This window comes from Entelurus aequoreus, linkage group LG05 (assembly GCF_033978785.1).
Source record: "Entelurus aequoreus isolate RoL-2023_Sb linkage group LG05, RoL_Eaeq_v1.1, whole genome shotgun sequence".
NCBI lineage: Eukaryota > Metazoa > Chordata > Actinopteri > Syngnathiformes > Syngnathidae > Entelurus > Entelurus aequoreus.
The window spans coordinates 63,419,807-63,438,198 of NC_084735.1; the positions used below are offsets into that span (position 1 = coordinate 63,419,807).

Consider the following 18,392-nt stretch of genomic DNA (forward strand, 5'->3'; position numbering starts at 1 on the left):
GCAGCTGCTGGCTGAGAAACGACGTCGCCTTCTACGTGGCGGTGGTGGCCTACTATTGCGTCATCTTCCTCTTCAACTTCACCATGCTGGTCGTGGTGCTGGTGCAGCTGTGCCGCATGAAGCGGGACAACCCGCACAACTCTCAGCACCGCACCACAGGCCAGGACGTACGCAGCGTGGTGGGCATCACCTTCCTGCTCGGCCTCACTTGGGGCTTCGCATTCTTTGCGTGGGGGCCCGTCAACCTGCCTTTCATGTACCTCTTTGCCATATGTAACTCCTTCCAAGGTGAGCCCCACACTCGATGCAACCTACGCTTTCTACTCAACAACCAAGTCATCTTTCTTTGCTGCAGGGTTCTTTATATTCGTGTTCCACTGTGCGGCAAAGGACACAGTGAGGAGACAATGGCGGACTTACCTCTGTTGTGGAAAATTGAGACTGGCAGAGAACTCGGGTGCGTGTCTGACGTTGTCTTGGGACATTTGATAGTCATAATCTTCAAAGCCAAACAGGACATGAAAGTCCTTAAATTTTTGAAGGGCATAAAAACTGAATACATTTTTATTGCAACACATTTCTCAAACTGCAGTCCGAAACATTTTAATTTTGGGAGGGTTTTGGACCGTTTTAAAATCCTTAATGTCAGACATGTTTAAATGAATGAAGTAACTCATGGTGTACAAATTTAAAACTCTGACATAATTTCATCAAAAGGCTTACAAAGGGTTAAAAAACAACTAAACCTTACACGTTTGGTATTTTTATTTAGGGCTGAAGTTGATTGAGAGATTTGAGCCAAAAAAGTACAAGTCTTAGAAAAATGTAGGACTTAAGTGTTGTTTGGCTTTGGGGTATTGTTACGTTTGTGCATTGTAGGGGTAGTTGTGACCCCAAGATGTAGGGGACAGCGCCTGGCATGCAGGTAAAAATATTCATAAACAAAGAGTGCAGCAGGAAAGTGCACAGAAAGCATAGGGACAGCTATGCAGAACCTAAGCTACAAAGCACTAACCATGAATGGGAAGCATGGCAAAGCAATTACAAACACAAAGCAAACCAACACGAAACAATGTTCCAGCAGCAAGAGGCAGGTGAAGATGGCACAAAAACCCTCTTAATTAGCAATCAGGGACAAGTGAGTCCACTCATCGGCCACTAATCAAGAGCAGTAAGGGAATCAGTGCTCAGAGGCAGGGAATAAAGTCATTGCAAGCCAGCATATATACACACACACACACACACAACAGGAAGTCAAAACTAGAATAAGAGCGCTAGACAGGAACTAGAACACCAAACATACAGACCAAAACAAGGTATGACAGGTCATGACAATTGTCTGCCGGTGTATCGTACACCTACTAATTAATTGAACATTGCTGTTTAAAAATTAAACATAAAAATAAATCATGTACAATGGAGGAACAAAACAATAATGATGGTCAAAAATACTCAAAGAAAAAAAAAGCCAGCCTTTGTCCCCTGAGGGTGAAATAAAAATAACAAAATTCCAGTTGGAAGTTGCACCATTAACATGGGTTAATTCTGGCTCACTTAACTTACATGTTGAAGAATGGAGTCGCACGGCAACACAGAAAACGGGCAAGAAGATGTCTGTGACCAGAGTCCCGTCTCTGCCGTCCTCCACTCCGTCCAACAGCTCGTCCGCTTTCCTCAGTCACAACCTGGAGCAGACTCCAGGCATAGGTGAGCAAAAACAGGTGGCCAAGGTATCACCACGGTCCTCGGGGCAATGTAAACGTTACTTACTGTAACAACTTAACTGTGGTATTGTGTTACAGGAAGCCCGTTCGACGACGCAATCATTACCGCTGACGAACAACCCAGCACTGTCATCCTTGACTAGTTCAACATGGAGTCCAGGACTGAACATTGAAATGTTCTGTTTGTTCCTTCACTGTCTCATGACTGATGTGTAACCACAAAATCCCTTTGAACTTTTAGCAAGGATAAAAGAGCAGACTCATAAAATCTGTTTTGCTCAATTGTGAACAAAGTGGCGAGTGTTTACACTGCAGTATTTTTTATTGCACACACACACAATGACTTTTTTTGGACTGGTGCATGATACAAATAGTTTTATTTTGTACTCGCTTTGGATACAATTCCATGTAAATAAACACATGCAGTAAATAGACTTCCTGTTCTTTAATTACAACAAGAAGGCCAATGCAAGCATTTCATTTTGAAGCCTGATCTATGACATTTCCCATTGTTGCTACTTTTTAATCTTTGAGGCATTCATGTCATAATTGGTCTTTATGATGCTTCTTTTAAACGTACAAAGGGTTTTTCTATATTTCTTCCTACATTTCTTCCCCTCTCCCACAAAAAAAAATCCATCACACAAAACCACTTGAATTACGAATTGTCACAAAATGAAAAAAAAGGGGGACAATATATCATTTTTGTGGAACTTAAAGGGAATAAATACCGGTACATGTAACCGAGTAAACGTGTAAACGTGCTGCGTAAGCTACATTCAGGGTCCTTCACATGAGTGAGTGATGCATGATCAGGAGAAAAGCCAATGTTACTAATAATAAAACATGACATAAAAATAGCACAAGGGTGGAATTAAACTGGTGGAATCGTTTCCCTTTTAGAACATCTTTTGGACATTTGAATGCACGGCTGGAAAACAACAATCAGAAAATCTGCAGCAAAAACAGCTCACAAAGAATTCTGTTGTGAGAACATAAATGACACAATTTTAGCGCTAACTTCGAATCAGTAACGTCACACAAACAGTGTATGGGCTCACAATTGAAGAGTGCAACCACGATCATAATAACCAGCCTTTTACGAACACAAATGAAACAAAGGCAGACAAAGAGAGGGAGAAATAAAAGTATTCCTCCAGATGTGGTCAGAGCTGACAGACCGCCAGAGTGTTCTAGCAACACTTTGTTTGTGAAGGTGACTGACCATAAACATACAAATGTGTTGTGTCATGTTTTATCTTTAAAGTAGTTATTCTGAGGTCATGCTCAGTCTGAACACACCTTGAGGGCTGTAACAGGAAAAAAAAGGCCTATTCACATTCCAGCAGCTGGAGAAACAAGAAAAAAAAAATCAGTGCGAATTTACTTCTTCCACACGGTGTAGAAAACCCAGCTGACACATACAGTTAAGGATGATGCACAAAGACTTTTTCAAGGACATTATCAACACATGATAGCTACAGTGGAACCTGCATTTACAAACCCCTCTATTTGCCAACTTTTCGATTTACGAAACTTTAGATCGCGGCAAATATGCCTCCGTGTGCGAATCATGTCTCGGTGTACGAAAGCTTCATTCATTCCTTCATTTTGTGTGACGCTAGAAGCCTTGAGGTCTTGCCATTTTTGATGACATCACTTCCTGTACAGTACAGTACACACAGGGCGCAGACATTTTGGAGGGGCGGAGCCCCCTACGTCACATCCCGTTTACAAAGTCCATTACTCAGTCGCCACTTCTCAGTGCTTCAGCGTGTTTCTTTTCTCACCATTCACCAAGTTTTGTCTATTTTGCTAACTCAATATGGGTTCAAAAAAGCCAACAAACCAGCCTGGAAAGGTGTGATTTGCTGTGGACTTAAACTTGGAGAGGAGAGGGAACGCACACACACTTTCTCTCCCCTCTCCATTTTACTAAAATAGGGACTTTGGTTGAGGCTAGAACCAGTAATTAATGTTTACATGGTTTCTAATGGAGAACTCTGCTTCACTATACAAACTTTGCAATTTGTGAACCATCTTCAAGAGCCAAGTTCATAAATCGAGATTCCACTGTATTTTTACTTGTTATATTAGGAAATTTAAACACAGGAAAAAAACTAATGTTGAATCCAACACTAGATACTAATACTATAATTACAAATATATATATTGTTAATACTAAAATAGGATGACGATAACTCCCCATGTACTATAGCAAAACATTACCACGGATGGTGTACACTTAGAGCTGCAACAATTCATCGATTAAATCAGTTAAAAAAAGCAATTGATTTTCTGTTGCATCAATTAATCTTCAACTAATATACATTTATAAAATACTGACCGCATTGCATTCCTGGAACTTTAAATATGTGGACGTAATTTCCATTGCTGCAATAGCTGGTATTCCGACATGTGACTTCTTCCAGGAAGTGAAAACCAGTGGTGGTCAACCAAGCTAAGATGGCTGTTGTACAGCAAGCAGGGTGCAAACTGAGTAGAAAAGAGGCTTAAATCTATATACGATACTAATAAAAAAATCTAACTATGCAATGGAATAGATCCTTATACTTTATCAAAAAAGATTTGTCGAGTTAAAGGATTATACGTCGGTCCCGTTCTCAGACATATGGAACTATTGTGCTCCAGATGACATTCTACCAGACAAAACAGATGGAAACTTGGAAAAGCATAGAGGTCTACAACTTCTTTGTGTGTGGCTGGGTCAAAGACATTGGTACTAAGACTCTCCCGATAAATCATGCCCCAAGTTTGCTTGGGTAAGGTTGCATTTCATGATTTAACTTCACATCTACTGCCATGTTTGTTGCTGTTGCATGCGCCGTTTACGAGTGCATGTTTTTCCCATCATTATCATTGTGTATGTGCAGAAAGCTTCAATCATGATTGTTGTCTTCGGTAAAAGCTATTTTAGGTTTCGCTCACATTTGCTTTTTTAAATTATTTTTAGACATGCCGAGTTGGTGCTTTACAAAACACTGGTAGCAAACATATGTTTAAGAAATACAAATAGTATCAAGATAATACCGAAATCGGAAATAATCAACGTTAAAAGTATGTCAAACAAACCTTTAACTAAGTGATCACTGCAAACTCATGCATTATTCGCCTCTCCTCCCTTGGACTAGAGCAGTGGTTCTCAAAGTGGGGGGCGTGAGGAGGCATGACTGGGGGGGCGCGGGTGACGAGAAGTTTTTTTTAACAATTTATTTTTTTTATACAAATACATGTCATTTCATTTAAAAACCGAGACAAGCATCAAATAGAGGAAAAAACAATGTCTCTTACGGCGGAAGACCATCTCTATGCCGACGTAATAAACAAATTGCGTTGTGCCGCTCGCCCACCGCGAGTCAGAAAGCAGAAGACACAAATATCAGAAAGTAGCTACCCTAATTTCTAATCTCAACTCAACGTTGAGCATGACTTAAGAGTGGCAGTATCAAGCCTGCAAACCCGTGTTGAAAAAATGTGCAGTGCAAAACAGGCTCATTGCAGCCACTAACGCTGTGATAAAACTTTTTTTTAGCAAGGTAACTGTTCATCTTTTTACCAAATGGCTGCATTTTCTTTCATTTTTTGCACAGATTTTTGATAACCTCTCAAGAAACTCTGAAGAAACGTTTATCCTTTTCCCGATTTGAACAGTTCGTACAGCCGAAAACAACACGAGCAGAGGGCTTTTTTTCTTCGAGAAAGGTTAAATGGCGCCTTTGAGAACTGAGCTAGCTTGACCACCACCAGTATTCATTGGGCGAGACGTGAGCCGGACGTGACGTCAGTAACATCCCAGCAATAGTCCAGCCTTTAGGTCAAAAAATCCTGCAGTGCCCCCACTGGGCTGTAAAAGGTACATGCAACAATGCGCAACATGAACAACTTGAGTGTCTTGTTTGCCAATATTAATGCATATCTTGGGGCTCAAATTATCGTACGCCTGGCAACACTGTTAGGGATTGCTATAATATACCAACCAGTGTTTTAGTCATTTCTTTTTCCGTTTCTACTTGACAACACCATTTTAATCTGTAGCATGAAAGGATACAGCTCCATGTAGGAGGGAACGCAAACCACTTTTTTGGAGAAGTCCACAGGACACGAGAGTTTTCCCAGCTGCTCCTCGTACAGACTCAGCGCCTCAGTCAGATTTGCACTGTTGCCCTGGTGTTGGAGAGACGAGGAACACAACTAATAATGTGACCGCTGTAAAAGTGACACGACATTGTGAACAATCATAGTGCCTACTAAGCGTCCAAAAAATACTAATTAGCCTTTGACGCAACATCCCTTTTTTGACTAACTACAATTCAAATTTAGCTAGCTAACTAGCTTCTCACCAAGAGCTAACAATGGCAATTTAAAAAAAGAATGGGGGATGCTATTGCAGGTGAAACTAATCAATGCATACAATAGAAAATCATGAAGCAAAAAACAACTAGACAAAGAGTGCAATTAGAGTTGCTTTTGAGTGGTGGAGAGATCTTTAATAAAAAAAAAGATTTAAAAATGGATGCTATGTTGTTGTATTGGAGCTATTTTTTCTAACACTGCTTCAATAAAGTAAAGTTGCATTGTTACTTTCATGTACTAGCACACATGCTCCGACTTGTTTGAACGTTGCAAATTGCACCCTTAAGTGCAGTGTGGAATGTGCAGTATGTGGTAAAAGGGACAATAAAGTCTAAAGATGCTGACCTGTGTGAAATATTTCCCCTTTGGATGCAGGACCTTTATTGACAGATCCAAAATAAGACGCAGGAATTCCCACGTGGAGTCTGGAACAACATAATCACTTAAATATGTGACCAATTTCAAACCAGATTAATGATAAATAAACTTGTGCACACCTTCTTCTGGCTCTGTAGATATTGGGACTGCAGTCAGGTCGTTAATGATGTAGTCAAAGGTTCTTCCCTCCAGGACGTACTTCTTCAGCACAGGCACACAGTCCTCCACTAGAATCTGCAAGACCACAAACACTCTAGAACACCTTGATTCTAATGTCGATACTTGGGTGTGATAACAGGGTTGTTAAAGGCCTACTGAAACCCACTACTACCGACCACGCAGTCTGATAGTTTATATATCAATGATGAAATCTTAACATTATAACACATGCCAATACGGCCGGGTTAACTTATAAAGTGACATTTTAAATTTGCCGCTAAACTTCCGGTTCGAAACGCCTCTGAGGATGACGTATGCGCGTGACGTAGCCCGGCGAACACGGGTATGCCTTCCACATTGAAGCCGATACGAAAAAGCTCTGTTTTCATTTCATAATTCCACAGTATTCTGGACATCTGTGTTCGTGAATCTGTTTCAATCATGTTCATTGCATTATGGAGAAGGAAGCCAAGCAAGCAAAGAAGAAAGTTGTCGGTGCGAAATGGACGTATTTTTTCGAACGTAGTCAGCCACAACAGTACACAGCCGGCGCTTCTTTGTTTACATTCCCGAAAGATGCAGTCAAGATGGAAGAACTCGGATAACAGAGACTCTAACCAGGAGGACTTTTGATTTGGATACACAGACGCCTGTAGAGAACTGGGACAACACAGACTCTTACCAGGATTACTTTGATTTGGATGACAAAGACGCAGACGTGCTACTGTGAGTATGCAGCTTTGGCTTTTTTTTGCGTATGTACGTAACTTTTTTAAAATATATAAGCTTTATGAACCTTGGGTTAGGTGAACGGTCTTTTGGGCTGAGTGATTGTGTGTGTTGATCAGGTGTTTGAATTGTATTGGCGTGTTCTATGGAGCTAGGAGCTAGCAGAGGAGCTAGGAGCTAGCATAACACGTACCGTACCGTACGTGCGCGTCACGTACGTAACTTTTTAAAAATATATAAGCTTTATGAACCTTGGGTTAGGTGAACGGTCTTTTGGGCTGAGTGATTGTGTGTGTTGATCAGGTGTTTGAATTGTATTGGCGTGTTCTATGGAGCTAGGAGCTAGCAGAGGAGCTAGGAGCTAGCATAACAAAAACGCAGGTGTTATTATGCAGGATTAATTTGTGGCATATTAAATATAAGCCTGGTTGTGTTGTGGCTAATAGAGTATATATATGTCTTGTGTTTATTTACTGTTGTAGTCATTCCCAGCTGAATATCAGGTACCGGGAGTATGCAGCCTTGGCTGCTAAACATTCGATAACTTGACCGTATGTGCGCGTCACGTACGTAACTTTTTAAAAATATATAAGCTTTATGAACCTTGGGTTAGGTAAACGGTCTTTTGGGCTGAGTGATTGTGTGTGTTGATCAGGTGTTTGAATTGTATTGGCGTGTTCTATGGAGCTAGGAGCTAGCAGAGGAGCTAGGAGCTAGCATAACAAACACGCAGGTGTTTTTATGCAGGATTAATTTGTGGCATATTAAATATAAGCCTGGTTGTGTTGTGGCTAATAGAGTATATATATGTCTTGTGTTTATTTACGGTTGTAGTCATTCCCAGCTGAATATCAGGTCACCCCCGCCTCTCACAGCATCTTCCCTATCTGAATAGCTTCAACTCCCCACTAGTCCTTCACTTGCACTTTACTCATCCACAAATCTTTCATCCTCGCTCAAATTAATGGGGAAATTGTCGCTTTCTCGGTCCGAATCTCTCTCACTTCATGCGGCCATCATTGTAAAATAATAGGGAACTTTGCGTATATGTTCAACTGACTACGTCACGCTACTTCCGGTAGGTGCAAGCCTTTTTTTTATCAGATACCAAAAGTTGCAATCTTTATCGTCGTTGTTCTATACTAAATCCTTTCAGCAAAAATATGGCAATATCGCGAAATGATCAAGTATGACACATAGAATAGATCTGCTATCCCCGTTTAAATAAAAAAAATTCATTTCAGTAGGCCTTTAACTGAAATACATAGGAGTGGCATGTTTTATTAAAAGCACCATTCAGCAAAGTGTTTGTGTTTGTGGCCTAAGTACTTGACCCACTTGGTAACAGTCTCCCTTCAGGTTGTCCAGCACATTGCCGCAAGTCTTTCTCATGTACGTTTTGCAGCCGTCAATCACCTTCTGATCAATGTGCTCAAGCTTGTCAAGGACCACAAGTGCCAATCAAACTTTACACAGTGTTAAACATCACATGATTCCAGTGCAAATAGAAATACATTTGAATTTCTACATGCTAGTGTTTCTAAATCTGTGGTGAGTTACAAGCACAGTGGAACCTCCGGATTCCTTAGTAATCCATTACAAAAAAAAATCATACAGAACTTAAGGTTAGGGTTTCAAACTAGATTGTTAGTGTTTCAAATTAAATAATTTGGGTTTTCGAACTTGGGTTTCTAACTAGTTTGTTAGGGTTTGAAACTAGACTGTTAAAGTCGAACTGCACTTTTTTTTTAAACTTTCCCTATCATTCACAATTCTTATGTAAGACCAGAACACACTTCTTTTGTTCCTCAGAATTTACTTCCTTTTTCCGGCAACAAATGTGTGTTCTTGCTTACGGCAACAAATGCGTTTGTGTTCTAATCATGGCAGACTTCGTAAAAGACGACAAAGATTACTATTTTTGGAAGAATTAGGATTCACAACCTTATCTTTTTGAAGCCGAATATACAGAGGATGAACTGCTGTTATGAGTTATAAATAGTTAAAGTTAAAGTACCAATGATTGTCACACACACACACGAGGTGTGGCGAAATTATTCTCTGCAATTTGACCCATCACCCTTGATCACCCCCTGGGGGGAGGTGAGGGGAGCAGTGAGCAGCAGCGGTGGCCATGTCCGGGAAGTTTTTTGGGTGATTTAACCCCCAATTCCAACCCTTGATGCTGAGTGCCAAGCAGGGAGGTTATACTGGTATATTTTAAAAAGAGTTATGTTTTTGAGACAATACCGCCATACCGATATATAATATCTTTTGATGCTGCGTTTGATAGTTATTCCCACCATTTACCCGCATTTCACTGAGCTGAAGGGTCCAACTCGCGGGAAGGTTCTGCCGCACGTCCGGAGTTGCCACCGTGCATTGCAGACGCGCACAGCCGACATACCATAGCTCCGGCGACGACTCCTCTTTATTAACCAGAGGTAACACAATACGGTGAAAATATTCAACAGCGAAGCCGTCAGAGCAAAGTAACAGCCGCTGCTAACTGCTAAAGCTACATTGTTAAGATTTCAAACTAGGGTTCCAAAACTGATCGTTACGTTTTCAAACTAGATTGTTAAGGTTTCAAACTATGTTCCTAGGGTTTCAAACTAGACTGTTAAGGTTTCAAACTAGGTTCTTAGTGTTTCAAACTAGGTTCTTAGTGTTTCAAACTAGATAGTTAGGGTTTAAAACTAGATCGTTAGAGTTTCAAACTAGATTGTAAAGGTTTTCAAACTAGCGTTTCAAACAAGATTTATGCTAGGGTTTCAAACTAGATTGTTAAGAAAGAAGTTCCGCAGCCTCCGAAGCAGAACCTCCAGGTTCTGTAACAGCTTCTTCCCTCAGGCCGTAAGACTCTTGAACGCATCATAATTAAATTATCCCCTCAACTCCCCCCAAAATGGATTAACTCGCTGGAATAAAAAAGACAATATAACATACATCCATAAACATGGACGCATGTGAGAAAGTGCAATATATTTATCTGTACAGTAATCTATTTATATATATTTATTTAATATATATATATATATATATATATATATATATATATATATATATATATATATATATATATATATATATATATATATATATATATATATATATATATTTATTTATTTATATATGCACCTTATTGCTTTTTTTATCCTGCAGTACCATGAGCTTATGTAACAAAATTTTGTTCTTATCTGTGCTGTAAAGTTCAAATTTGAATGACAATAAAAAGGAAGTCTAAGTCTAAGTCTAAAGTTTAATCCTAGGGTTTCAAAACAGATTGTTAAAGTTTCAAACTAAGTTCTGAGTGTTTCGAACTAAATGGGGGAGGGTAGCTTTTTAAAAAATAATACATTTTTTGAAAAGAAAGTAGTGATATATGAAGAAAAATATCTTTTGGATTAAAAATGTCTGCAATTTCTTAATCGTATTAGAAACAGCATGCTTCCGTGCATAGCCGCACACATTCTTGGTACCCAACTCCGTTTAGTTGTCCAAACTATCTCTATACGGTTCTGGGAAAGGGGAGCAAACAGTGCTAACAAATAGCCAACTGATACAAAGACGTAGATCATGGCTTTCAAACGCCGACAACACGTCTGATTCTCTGTGTTGGCCCTGCAATGAGGTGGCGACTTGTCCAGGATTTACCCCACCTTCCGCCTGAGTGCAGCTGGGCTAGGCTGCAGCCACCCCGTGACCCCGAGAGGGATAAACGGAAGAAAACGAATGGATTAATGAATGAATCAAAGTATTATAATCTCGAGCCAAAATGTAATGATAAAAAAGTTACCACCATGTGTTACGATATATAGACCTGATAGTCTGAAGAGTAGACATAGCGTCTGTAAAGCTGGCATTCAAAGAGAAGGATGAACGTCAAGCAGATTGGTTAAAGGATATCTCCACCATGGTGATCATCTTTGGCTTTTGTTTGACAGCCTGAGCCAGGATGCCTCCATCTCCTCCTCCTAAAATCAGCACCTCCTTGCCAGCGTAGTCCTCCTTGCCACTGCCCATGATGGCTTCAGTGTAGGGCAGGTCGCTGTCGGCCAGGTCTGCACAAAAAGTCGATATTTTAAAGCCACGTATGCTACATTGGACTTTGTCAACATTCTATTCCACACTTACTGACATCTCCATTGAGGACCAGCATGTTCCCAAACTGCTGCGAGTGCAATATTTTGATATTTTGGTAAGCAGATTCTTCGTCGTATAACACGCGGTCTATGTCATACTCAGTCAGTCTCCCGTCAGTGGTGGGCCAGTACCTGTCCACTTTGGCTCCTCGGATGAGCGGCGGTAGCCTGGAAACAACACAATCATGTATAACCTCCATGCCGCGTCAGGAACTTTAACAAGTTGTCTTACCTTTTAATGCGTGTAATTTTGCCATGTAAGAGGACTTTCAGTTTCTTCTCCAGTGTATTTAAAAGCTGATTAAAAGAAAGTCACCACAGCTTACATTTGGGTGGAAAGTGTAAACAGCCCCTTTAAAATAAAATATAAAAAGGGCACTTACATTGTCTAGTTGAGCAATGTTATCTCCATCGTAACACTGCAGGTCAATCGTGAGCAACCCGTGGGCATGCACTCGCAGAATAACAAGCCTACGGAATAAAGAAGTTAAATGGACACACATCAATAAAGTGATTTTCTAAATGGATTCTCCTTGCATCACTTCTAACACAAAAGTCAATTATTTCCACTTGTTTAAAATGTCCTGTACTATACTATCTTGTTTTTAATTACTATTTTAAGTCAGAGGTCCTACAATAAGCAAAATCTAGCATTGATGCTGAAATTCAGACAAATTAAAACACAGCAAGCCCTACTGAGAACACACATATTTCTGTAGAGTTAATGCTAATGAGCTGTGTTTGTCCACGCCTCTATCCAAGAAGCACTATTACGTACTTCATACATTTTTTTTCATTCACACTGTAACTCTGCATTTCTCCTTCATAATGGATGCCAACTATCAGATAACACAACCTTGTATTAAGGAAGGCACACACACAGCATATGTAAACTACAGTACAGTGCTAAGGATACGGTCATATTTTAACAACATCCTGCTAGGTTAGTTCATTCAATGAAGAAAAACAACAAACTTACAGAGGAAGCAGACTGACGGCTAGTTGACAGAGCTTCAGGCAATATTTTAAAGATGCATAAATACTTTTTTTGTCTTTTCTACAAAGTGGGCGGGCTAATCTGGCTAAGAGCTAGCTCAGGCAGCATGGCTCAGTGGATAGTGTGTCTGTTTTGTATTCAAGCTTATGTCGAGAGACCGAACCCCTTACTACTCCGCAAATAGTATTCCTTAATTTTGTTATTCTTAATGTGCAATGACAATAAATGCCTATTCTGAAGGAACAAGTCAGAGGCAGTATCATGTCCATGAGGAAGAAGGGTTTTGGTTTATGACATAATTCTGAACATTAGAAGTGACGGTCTTGAGCACCTTTAAAAAAAAACACAACTTCATTTCTAAATACATGAGCACTTACTTTTAAAATATTTACCTGCCGTTCTTTCCTACAAAGGTGGCGAGGTAGCCGCGCCCGTCTGTGTCATGTACGATCTCTGTCATTTCCTGCTCGTGAAATATGGACAGCAGGCTGGGGACTGTTGATGCAGAGTCAACTAGGAAGAAGATGAACACAGCTGGAAATATTTATGTATTTTACAAGATCAGATGATACATCAAGTACTACTCAAAGCCATGCACCACAAGTTTTATTTGCATTCCAGTACCGTAGTTATGCAAATGGTTAACATGTGTGAGTTCTAAATAATCCATAAGTAAATGTAAATACTTGTTTGTCTGTGTCCAGTAATTAACTGGTGACCATGCAGTACAGGGTGTATCCTGCCTGCCACCCAAAGTTAACTGGGATAGACCCACTGTACATTTTGGAATGAAACTGTAAGAGAAGAATGCTTTTACGCGGGGCTTGGCCAATAAAACGATATCAATATATATTGCGATAAACACGTAATTTATATTTATAAAAAAATGTGGGTGGGGGTCAGAAGAAACTGGAAAGAATGAGACATGGTGGTTGCATGAACAAAGGCACTTGCGGTCTGGTTACCTAGCAAAACAGGAAGTGATTAGTGAGCAATGGGAGGGACACGCGAAACAGCCAGTCGCATAAAAGTATCAACTATCAAGTTTGGGTGTGCAATATTGTGGTCTCGCTGTTGATTCTCTGCATGGAGCGATAAGAGAAACTAAAAATGAGTGCTGCATAAAACGAAGCAATTGTCAATAAAACAGGAAAAGTCCCATCGACAGTATTGCAGTTAAAAGGATTTTTTCCAAACGGACCATAGTCCTTCGCCGCACTTTTCCTTTCTTTTCAACCCTCGTTCGTTCCCTATTCGGATGTATGGAAAAAACAGGTAGGGACTTTATAAAAAAAAAATATATATATATATAACAAATATGCTACTTTATAAAAAAAAATTGGACCAACAGAATCTAAAAAAGAATTACTGCATAACATCAATTCATTTCCATACTTAAATAAGAATAAACAGACCAAATTAAATGTCACACAGATCACATATCTTCCTGGAAGTAAACCTGCAAAACAGGTTTACATGTTCACACTTTGCACCACTTTCTTACACTTTAAGCATTCCTTACATATTCCTTATTTTTACACATTAATTTCAAGAGGTTATTTTTAAGTGTTTATTGTGATTTTAGAAATGTGTTTAGTTGATTGAGTGTTTTCCATGGCTGTGTTGACATTTTCTTTACTTTCTGTCTTGCTCGTGGAGGGGATTATAATCAGAGGAATGTTACATTTGAAATAAAAATGTTAACATTGAATATTTTTTTTCCTGGTCCATATTTTCCATAGGTCATAAAAACATTGATAATTATCGCTATCAACCAATACAAGAACTTATATGCTTATACAGTTTTCAGCCATTTCCTAGCCCTACTTTTACTAGGTAGGTTTATTGCAAGCTAATATTCAGCCTATATTACATTAAGAAACACATCCATCCATCCATCCATTTTTCTACTGCTAATTCCCTTCGGGGTCGCTGGAGCCTATCTCAGCTACAATCGGGCGGAAGGTGGGGTACACCCTGGACAAGTCGCCACCTCACGAAAGCAGTAAAATAGTAGAGTGATGCAGTCCAATTTTACAAACAATTAATCAATACTTCTGTCAAAAAGGTACAATTATGTTTGTTAGGATTTAGAAGGCAACAGCATAGCAAACTACCACCAAACACTTTACTCTGAGTTACTCCATTATTTTATATATACACTATATTGCCTAAAGTATTTGGCCACCCATCCAAATGCTCAGAATCAGGTGTCCTAATCACTTGGCCAGGCCACAGGTGTATAAAATCAAGCACTTAGGCATGAAGACTGTTTCTACAAACATTTGTGAAAGAATGAGCCGCTCTCAGGAGCTCAGTGATTTCCAGCGTGGAACTGTCATAGTGCAACAAATCCAGTCATGAAATTTCCTCGCTCCTAAATTTTCCAAAGTCAACTGTCGGCTTTATTATAAGCAAATGGAAGAGTTTGGGAACAACAGCAACTCAGCCACGAAGTAGTAGGCCAAGTAAAACTGATAGAGAGGGGTCAGCGGATGCTGAAGCGCATAGTACAAAGAGATAGCCGACTTTCTGCACAGTCAGTTGCTACAGAGCGCCAACCTTCATGTGACCTTCCAATTAGCCCACGTACAGTACGCAGAGAGCTTCATGGAATGGGTTTCCATGTAACAGATGCATCTAAACCATATATCACCAAGTCCAATGCAAAGCGTCGTTCTCTGGAGTGATGAATCACGCTGGCAATCTGATGGACAAGTTTGGGTTTGGAGGTTGCCAGGAGAACGGTACAATTCGGACGGCATTGTGCAGAGTGGGAAATTTGGTGAAGGAGGAATTATGGTGTGGGGTTGTTTTTCAGGAGTTGGGCTTGGCCCCTTAGTTCCAGTGAAAGGAACTTTGAATGCGCCAGGATACCAAAACATTTTGGACAATTCCATGTTCCAAACCTTGTGGGAACAATTTGGAGCGGGCCCCTTCTTCTTCCAACATGACTGCACCAGTGCACAAAGCAAGGTCCATAAAGACATGAATGACAGAGTCTGGTGTGGATGAACTTGACTGGCCTGCACAGAGTCCTGACCTGAACCCAATAGAACACCTTTGGGATGAATTACAACGGCGACTGAGAGCCAGGCCTTCTCGACCAACATCAGTGTGTGACCTCAACAATGTGCTTTTGGAAGAATGGTCAAAAATTCCTACAAACACACTCAGCAACCTTGTGGACAGCCTTCCCAGAAGAGTTGAAGCTGTAATAGCTACATAAGGTGGACCGACATCATATTGAACCCTGTGGGTTAGGAATGGGATGGCACTTCAAGTTCATATTTGAGTCAAGGCAGGTGGCCAAATACTTTTGGCAATATAGTGTATATGTATATTACTTGTAACGCCATTGAGTCAATGATAACGATATAAAAGACTATTTTAAAGACAATTTTCCGTGAAAATGTGACGAATTTAGCCACATCCGTCGACACTGCGCTGCGTGGCCGCTAGATAGCGCTGGTATCATCGGTAATGTCATACAGATTAAATATTCAATGCATACATACACAACTAACATACATTTTTTGAAAGGCTATTTAAATACTCTGTGTATTTTGATTAAGTAATGACCGTTTAAAAAATAAAAGTTTGCATGCTTCTACCGCTGATGTTTAATTGCAATCAACAACACCGCTTGAAGGGCAGTGACATATTAGCAGTTTAACGTCTATGGGAAGCTAGCCAGCAAGCTAGCCAGTAAGCGAGCATGGAGCTCACCACAGTGAGGTGAGCTGTTTTGCTAACTGCGCCGAGCCCGCTAGCCGGCCTCCTCTTACCTGCCGACGAGAGGCTGAAGTCGAGGGTATAATGTCGCAGTGCCATGTTTGGAGGCAGCCGTTATCCATTCCTGGCTCAGGCAGGCGCGGTGTGAGCGTGTGTTTTAAGAGCAGGGAGAGAGGGGAGGGCCCTGCTGCTGCCGCTCCTCCGCTACAGCCGCCGTAGGCCCAACCAGCGACGTGAGACCCACACCAAAGAAGTGGGAGGTGACGAAGAGACTCAAGAGAGTAATCCCCCTTCCTAAGGCGCTCTTCGTTTGTACACAGCGCGTTTTTTTGTGTATGTCGACAGAGCTTTTGCTTAAATATAGGGAAATATGTCATACTATAATATCGTTGCACCTTAGTTAGAAACCTGCAACCGTGAAGTCATTTATGTGTAAGAATAAGAGTTTTAAGTAAAGATAACACGACTATCTTTGTCTGCTTATCTTTGTTGTACCAAATTTTTAGGGGTTTCTGATTCGATCCGATTCTGGTTTCAACACGACTCTCAAGTCGAATTGATTTATTTGGTTTAACAATTATTAAAAACAACAACTTGAAAAGATGTTATAGGTTACAAAAGCTCATTTTGGTTGCATGGAGATGGCCTAAAAAGTCATTTTAAAATGTAATTCTTACCAAAAAAAAGAATGTTTTAAATCGATTTTCGAAAATTATGAATCAAAGACATGCACCTGGGCATAGGTTGATTGGCAACACTAAATTGGCCCTAGTGTGTGAATGTTGTCTGTCTATCTGTGTTGGCCCTGTGATGAGGTGGCGACTTGTCCAGGGTGTACCCCGTCTTCCGCCCGAATGCAGCTGAGATAGGCTCCAGTACCCTTCGCCACCCCAAAAGGGACAAGCGGTAGAAAATGGATGGATGGGTTTAACAATGGGAGACAGGGCCTTCTCTGTGGTCGGCCCTAAGCTCTGGAACACTCTGCCCCTCCATGTTCAAACTGCTTCCACAGTGGAGTGTTTTAAGTCTCGTCTTAAGACCCACTTTTATTCTTTGGCTTTTAACACTACGTGAGTTGTGTGGTCTTCTGTCCTCTGTGTTTTTTTTATAAATTTTGATGTCTATTTTACTGTTTTAATTGGTTATACCCTTTAAAATCGTTTTTAATCATATTTATTTTTTATATTGTTTTTGTATTGGTTTTCTATTCATTTATTCTTTGTTTTTATTTAGTCATTGGTGTAGCATAATATTGTTTTTAATATTGTTTTTAACATGGCTGTGCAGCACTTTGGAAACATTCTTGTTGTGTAAATGTGCTATATAAATAAAGTTGATTGGATTGATTGGATTGGATTGAATTATAATAAAAACAAATTCATAACATGTTACAGGTTACAAAAACTCATTTTGGTTGCATAGAGATGGCCTAAAAAATTCTTCCCAAAAAAAAAAGAATGTTTTAAATCGATTTTCGAAAATTATGAACCAAAGACATGCACCTGGGCATGGGTTGATTGGCAACACTAAATTGGCCCTAGTGTGTGAATGTGAGTGTGAATGTTGTCTGTCTATCTGTGTTGGCCCTGTGATGAGGGGGGGACTTGTCCAGGGTGTACACTGCCTTCCGCCCGAATGCAGCTGAGATAGGCTCCAGCACCCCTCGCGCCCCCGAAAGGGACAAGCGGTAGAAAATGGATGGATGGGTTTAACAATTATAATAAAATAAATTCATAACATGTTACAGGTTACAAAAACTAATTTTGGTTGCATGGAGATGGCCTAAAAAATTCTTACCAAAAAAAAAAGAATGTTTTAAATCCATCCATCCATCCATCCATTTTCTACCGTTTATTCCCTTGGGTCGCGGCGGGCGCTGGAGCCTATCTCAGCTACACTCGGGCGGAAGGCGGGGTACACCCTGGACAAGTCGCCACTCATCGCAGGGCCAACACAGATAGACAACACTCACACTCACATTCACACACTAGGGCCAATTTAGTGTTGCCAATCAACCTATCCCCTTATGTTTTAAATCGATTTTCGAAAATTATGAACCAAAGACATGCTCATGGGCATGGGTTAATTGGCAACACTAAATTGGCCCTAGTGTGTGAGTGTGAATGTTGTCTGTCTATCCGTGTTGACTTG

At 40.3% G+C, this 18,392-nt stretch overlaps 2 protein-coding genes across 2 annotated transcripts in view; one reads left to right on the plus strand and one right to left on the minus strand.

Moving 5' to 3' along the window:
- LOC133649958 (mucin-5AC-like) overlaps positions 1–2,377 on the plus strand; it is a 22,639-nt gene extending 20,262 nt beyond the window's left edge. Inside the window, exons 25-28 of the mRNA XM_062046674.1 lie at positions 5–288; positions 356–457; positions 1,573–1,707; positions 1,803–2,377. Of these exons, the coding sequence (XP_061902658.1) occupies positions 5–288; positions 356–457; positions 1,573–1,707; positions 1,803–1,867 (586 nt within the window). The 3' untranslated portion in view covers positions 1,868–2,377. The remainder of the gene's footprint in view (positions 1–4; positions 289–355; positions 458–1,572; positions 1,708–1,802) is intronic.
- Positions 2,079–16,478, minus strand: LOC133650875 (spermine synthase-like). The gene is made up of 11 exons (XM_062048605.1): positions 16,295–16,478; positions 12,899–13,019; positions 11,893–11,980; positions 11,742–11,806; positions 11,502–11,677; positions 11,272–11,428; positions 8,703–8,790; positions 6,596–6,710; positions 6,444–6,523; positions 5,794–5,909; positions 2,079–3,138 (listed from the first exon to the last, which is right to left on the minus strand). Exons 1-11 carry the CDS (start codon positions 16,338–16,340, stop codon positions 3,108–3,110), a joined length of 1,083 nt encoding a protein of 360 aa, XP_061904589.1. The 5' UTR covers positions 16,341–16,478; the 3' UTR covers positions 2,079–3,107.
- Positions 16,479–18,392: the final 1,914 nt, after the last annotated feature.